General features: G+C 56.0%; 1 protein-coding gene across 1 annotated transcript in view; it reads left to right on the plus strand.

Moving 5' to 3' along the window:
* The window catches only part of EPHA2 (EPH receptor A2), a 26477-nt gene that overhangs the window by 3384 nt on the left and 16670 nt on the right, over positions 1–6423 (plus strand). The window contains exons 2-3 of the mRNA XM_024749929.1: positions 1538–1605; positions 3339–4008. Coding sequence (XP_024605697.1) covers positions 1538–1605; positions 3339–4008 — 738 coding nt within the window. The remainder of the gene's footprint in view (positions 1–1537; positions 1606–3338; positions 4009–6423) is intronic.

Consider the following 6423-nt stretch of genomic DNA (forward strand, 5'->3'; position numbering starts at 1 on the left):
TCCCCTCAGCCTTGGGGCCGGTGCCACATCGGATTTCCTCTCCCTGTCTGGGCTGTGAGGCCCTTCCTAGAGAGACTTGGCCCGGGTCAGCAGCGGTCAGGTGGCAGTGCTTCATCCCTAGGCCTGGGGGCCTCCAGCCCAGGCAAGCAGGGCAGTCTGTCCTCAGGAAGGGGTTTCTCAGACTCTCCTCAGGCCCCTCTCCCCCTCCCTCCCCATCTCTCTAAATCAGGCCCACCTCTGCCTGCCTGGGATTGCACCCTTAGAGTCATTCTTCCAGGCCTAGGCCTTGAGGAATGCACCTTCTGAGGCCATATTCCTCATGCTCCAGACTCCAAAGGAAGTAAGCACTTGGTCCCTTACCCCCTCCACCTTAGGGCTTTACTCTTGGAATCCAGGGACCTTGTATAGGGTCCATGCCTCAGTTTCTCCAATCTCGTTATCCTCCAGGGAGGGTAGCTTCTATTGGCAGCTACCTGGACCTTACTTGGAAATGGAGGAGGGGGCCATACTGGGGTCTTGGGTCTTGGCTGTAGCCCCTGAGCCTGGCAGAACCCGGGGTGGACCAGTGGGAGGTGCCCAAGCGGGGGTGGGGCTGGATCTAGGGAAGCCCCTGGCAATATGTCCTTCCCTCAGGCTCCAGATGCCTCTCTGGGGATAGTGTGGTCCTGGCACCTGGTCCCTCTGGGCCTGGAAGTCCTCTTTAAGGGTTTCCATCCCTGGTCCCCTAGGCACCCCTGGCAGGGCAGTGGCCAGGGTGTGAGGGACGGGGGCAGCGGGAGCGATTTTCCCAGGGAGGGGACCTCGCCAGCTGTGTGTATCTTTGGGTCCCTCCTAAAAGCCCCTATGGGTTCAGGGCTTTATCCTGCCTGCTCTGTGGCTTTTGTGGTGGGAAGATCGGTTTCCAGACCCCCCCACCAATCCTGCTCCCCTCCCTGGAGCTGTTCCCACCTGTGAACAGCTCCCTCCTCTTGGAGGCCATGAGACATGTGTGTGCATACGTGTGCCGCATAGACACGTGCTACGTGGCCTGGGTGGGGCTGAGGGTGTTTTGTGCTGTGTGTGTATGGAGGGGACGTGGCAGGAGCGGACAAGAGTGCCTCCAAGGCCCACGTGCATGTGAAGTGCTGCGGAGGGGCCCTGTTTCAGGAAGCAGATGGGGCAGCGTGGTGTCACTTAATAGCCCTGCTCGCCCCAGCTCTCTACCCAGCTGTTGTTCCCCTGCTGGGCCGAGCTCTGTCCTGCTCTGCCCAGCTGAGGGCTGCTGAGGGGGCGGCGTGGGCTGGGAGACGTGAGGCCTCACCCAACCTGCTCTGTGACTTTGACTAGGTCCCATCCCTTGCCCGGAGCTCTGCTTCCCTGTTTCTGGAGAGACGGGTCTCTTGGACACGGTGACCCTGTGTGGTGGGGTCTCTCTCCGAGGGCTGAGGAAGCCTTCAAGGCTTCTTGGGATTCCTGGGGGACTCTCACCTTTTCCACCACGGCCTGACCCCTGAAGATACCCCCAAGCTCACCCAGCGCCCTCTCTCATCTCTTCCAGTTGTCCTGTTGGACTTTGCTGCAGCTAAAGGGGAACTCGGCTGGCTCACACACCCATATGGCAAAGGGGTAAGCCTTCAGGGTGCGGGTGTGGGCGTGAGGAGGCTGAGACCCAGGGAGGATGGGGCCTGGCCCAGATCAAACAGCTCAGCCAGGGTTCAAACTCAGGTTCCTGCTTCTCACAGCAACTGGGCAGGCTGGGGTTGGAAGGTGGGGAAGGGACCCGAGAGGTGGAAAGAGCTGGGGAGACAGCTGAAGGCCCTAGCAGAGCAGGACCCTCGGATGCCCCAGAAGGCTGATGGTCAAAAGGGACCCCCTCTCGCTCCCTTCATTCCCCTCTTGGGTGGGAAGGGGTTAAAGGCTCCCCCTGCCTTTGAGGTCCCAGCCCAGGAAGTGAGGGGTGAGGAAGAGACAGGGAATGTGGGCTCCCAGGTCCCCACAGCCCCGGGAAACCGGATCAGGTTCCTTCCTGCTGGGCCCTCTCCCCGCTCCTCCAGCTGTTGTTTCCCTTTCCTGCTCGGGGTTGAGTTTGTTTTGCCTCCTTCTCACCCAAGTTCACTCCCTCCCCTCCCTCTGCCCTGCCCTGCTGTGACCTGGGCCGGTGGGCCAGACCCCAGGGTCCTCTCCCTGGCTTTGCCTGTGACGACTGTGTGGCCTTGGGGAGGATACTGCTGCTCTCTGGGCCTCAGTTTTCCCCTTGTTGAATTTGTTCTGGGGCCTTAGCTGGGGAGAGCGGTGTCTCCAGGGGGATAGCTGGGGACAGTTTCTATTGCTGGCCAGATCTGCGGAGTCAGGCACTTGTCCCTGGTCACCTTAGCTCCGAGGAGGCCTGGAGTTTAACTCTAGTGGATTTCCAAGATCCTGGAATGTTCAGCTGGGAGAGAACACAGATCACCTAATGCAGCCCAGTCATTATATAGAGTGGGAAACTGAGGCCCCTGTGACACAATGCAGCCCAGGTCTTTTTCCTTGGCCCCTTCTGGTTTTTTCATTCATTTGCTCATTCATTCAACAAATACTTTGCTGAGTACCTACTCCATTTCAGGTAGGCCCTGGGGATACAGAAATGAACTGGATGCAGTCTCTGCCCTAAGGAGCTCAGAATCTCGTGTGGGAGCCAGGTTTAGTTGTCACCACTTAGGTGCTAAGGTGACAGAGACTGTGGGAGCCAGGGGGAAGCACTTGCCCCAATCTTGGCCCAACCTGGGAAGTCTTCCTGGAGGAGGCTGAGCAATGTTTTGAGGAATGATGGGTGATTATCCATTGATTCTGACTTAACCTCTTCCCTGCCACTCACACACATCGACACAGTGAATTATAATGATGATAATAATAGGGATAATAATCATAATGATACCAGCTGCCTTGTATGACTGTCACCCACACCAGGCAATATGCTCCGCATTCGACAGACATTCTGTCATTTATCTTCACAGCAGTTCTGTGAGGTAGTTTTTGCCCCCATTGTACAATGGGGACTTTGAGGCTCAGAGAGTTTAAGTGATCTGCCTGAGGTCACATGGGACCCCCAGCCTCCACCCTCAGCTCACTGTATAGTATACGGGTTCAGCACTGCAACACTGGGGTCAGGGACACCAGGGGGTCAGATCCAGCTCAGCCACTTGTAGTGTGTGACGGTGACTTGAAGCCCTTCCTTGGGCCTCAGTTTCCTTCCCTGTAGAATGAGGACAGCAGGAACTATAGAGCAGCTTCCTGATGCCCAGCTTTGCCACCTGGGCGATGCCTCTGGGCCTCAGTTTCCCCCAGGCACCTGCCCACACTAACCTGTCGGCCCCGTGCAGTGGGACCTCATGCAGAACATCATGGACGACATGCCCATCTACATGTACTCCGTGTGCAACGTGGTGGCCAGCGACCAGGACAACTGGCTCCGTACCAACTGGGTATACCGTGGTGAGGCCGAGCGCATCTTTATCGAGCTCAAGTTCACCGTGCGTGACTGCAATAGCTTCCCTGGGGGTGCCAGCTCCTGCAAGGAAACCTTCAACCTCTACTACGCCGAGTCTGACGTGGACTATGGCACCAACTTCCAGAAGCGCCAGTTCACCAAGATCGACACCATCGCGCCCGACGAGATCACGGTCAGCAGCGACTTCGAAGCACGCCACGTGAAGCTGAACGTGGAGGAACGCTCCGTGGGGCCGCTCAGCCGCAAGGGCTTCTACCTGGCCTTTCAGGACATTGGTGCCTGCGTGGCACTGCTCTCTGTCCGCGTCTACTACAAGAAGTGTCCCAAGCTGCTGAAGGGACTGGCCCGCTTCCCCGAGACCATCGCGGGCTCCGACGCGCCCTCCCTGGCCATCGTGGATGGCACCTGCCTGGACCACGCTGTGGTGCCGCCCGGGGGTGAAGAGCCCCGCATGCACTGTGCAGTGGATGGCGAGTGGTTGGTGCTCATCGGCCAGTGCCTGTGCGAAGCAGGCTACGAGAAGGTGGAGGACGCCTGCCAGGGTGAGTGACGGTGCTGTGGTGGCAGAGAAAGGGGGTACTGGGGTGGAGGCTGTGGTCCAGGATCTGGTCTCAGCTCTGGGATGTGGGGATCTTGGTAAGGTTGTCCCTGCTCAGACATGCAGTGGCTCTGTTAGTGAAAATCTCGGAGGCTTCCTGGCCTTATGATTGGATTCACTCATTCACCGAGAATGAATACATTGAGAAACAGTATTTACGAGTGAAGACTCTCGGAAAGAATACCTGGGTTCAAATCCCAGGTTTACATTTAGCTGTGTGACTTTAAGCCAGTTCCTTAACCTCTCTGTGCCCGGGTTTCCTCATCTGTAAAATGGAGATGAACACAGTGCCCATCTTGTAGGACTGTTATGATAATCAAATGACTTAATACTTGTAAAGTTCTTAGGTCAGCGTCTGACACATAAGCGTTTTTAAGTGTGATTGTTATTTTTGATTCATCCCACAAGTATATCTTGAGTATCTATTATATACCGGCACTGTGGGCACATAGCACAGTCCCAGGAGCTAGTACCATCTCTGTTAACTCCCTGTGACTTTAGGCAAGTCGCTTAACCTCTCTGGGTCTCAGGCTCCTCTTTTGTACGTGGAGGTGAGTGAATTGAACCCAGGATTCGCATCCCCTGGCTACACATGACAGTTACCTGGGGAGCTTTTTGAAAAATCCCTGCGTGGGGGGGATACTCAGGATCTGCCCTCCCCACCTGACCCTCCCCAGGGCCATAGACTCAGATCCTCCCATCGGGGCTTCTACTGATGACAGATTGAGCCCAGAGAGGGGGCCAATTAAATCAGACTCTCTCTGGGAACAGGGCCTGGGCATTAGTGAGCTCACACTGGGAGGCTGTGGCTTGGCCCGGCCAGGACCTGTGACAGTGGAAAGCTCTAGAGCAACGTGGATTTTTTCAATGGGTGACTTTTTCTGGAAATGGCTGTGGGGCAGGGCATTTGTGGAATGTAGGCTGACCTTTGGAAGGCCAGCTCATCCCCTCTCTCTGGGAGCTTCTTTGCTGAGATAAGCAGGGTGTTGAGAAATTGGGGGGTTAGGCCCTACAGCTATACATGCCGGCTAAGTGACCTTCAATAAATCTCTCTTCATCTCTGGCCTCAGGCTTCTTGTCCGTAAGACAAGAAGTTCAACTATACTAGCAGACTGTATACTTGGTTTTTAGCCATGGATCCTGCAACCCATGAAAGGGTTTCAGGTATTGGAGGAGCCTGAAGCCCTTTCTCATGGGCTCCACTTGCCTCTTAAAACAAATCCTCAGAACCCTGCTTAACACAGTCTGCAAACCCCTGAATGAGATGTCCCCTCAGAGCCTTTCTGTGTCTGTGGTGTAGTCTCTGCTCTGGCCCTTCCCACCACCCTGTCGTCCTCCCAGCTCTCCTCTGCTCTTCAGGCGGCCCCTGCTTTAGGTGACCTCAAGTGCGCACTCCCAGTTTCAGACAATGACTGGGGGGGTTGCGAGGGAGCCCAGTGGGTTGAGCAGACTCCTCCCACATGACATCCTCACACAAGAATGCAGGGGTGTGGGGTGAGGGGCAGCTGAAAACTTTCCACAGGCTGGTGATTCAGGCCCTGCAGAGATAAGTGGACAGTTGAGGTTGGGGAGGGGTGTCTCTCTCCAGGAAGGTGGGCAGGCTTCCCTCCCCAGGAAGTGGGGGGTCAGGGCCTCACAGGCTTTGTTTGTGAAGAGTTGAGCCACCCCAGGGTAGGGAGGACTGGTTTCCAGGAGCGAAATCTTTGACTTTGCCTGTGGGACCCTCTCCACTGCCGGCCACCTGTTGCCTTGGTTTTTCCTCCTTAGGATCCCTCTCCCAAAATTCCCTTCAACGTGGTTTAGGGACCCTCTGTGTGGTTGGGAACCCCCGGCCCGGCTACTCTTTATCCCTCCAGACCTTCCCCAGCACCCCTGACCGGGATGCCAGTAGAGATAATAACAGTAATTCCTGTAGAAAAGTGCTCTTCAAAGTAAAAAGAAAGAAAAGAAAAGTGCTCTTCCAGGGCAGGCATGAGCTCGGCGAGCGCTTTATCTTGTTCCTGCTGAATCTGTACCACCTTTTGTGAGAGGCAGGGACTGTTATCAGCCCCACTTAACAGACAGGAAACTGAGGCTCAGAGAGGTGAAGAGACTTGCCTGGAGTCACACAGCTAAGATTTAGTTGCATCAGGATTGAATCTAGGTGATGCAGCAGCGTCCAAGCTGGAGGATGGGTCAGGAAACGGGGCGGGAAATGACCAGTTCCTTTGGAATCCCTGACTCAGCTCCTGGCCCTGGGACAGACTCTCAGGGCAGCCCCGGGATGGTGGGTCCTGGCGCAGGATGTGAGGTAGTTGAGGGGCTCTTACTGAGCATGTTAAGGGAGAAATGGAGAGAGATGCAGGGTCTGCCTGCCCCC

The sequence above is a fragment of the Neophocaena asiaeorientalis genome, unplaced genomic scaffold, assembly GCF_003031525.2.
Source record: "Neophocaena asiaeorientalis asiaeorientalis breed wild unplaced genomic scaffold, Neophocaena_asiaeorientalis_V1.1 scaffold275, whole genome shotgun sequence".
NCBI classification, from domain to species: Eukaryota; Metazoa; Chordata; class Mammalia; order Artiodactyla; family Phocoenidae; genus Neophocaena; species Neophocaena asiaeorientalis.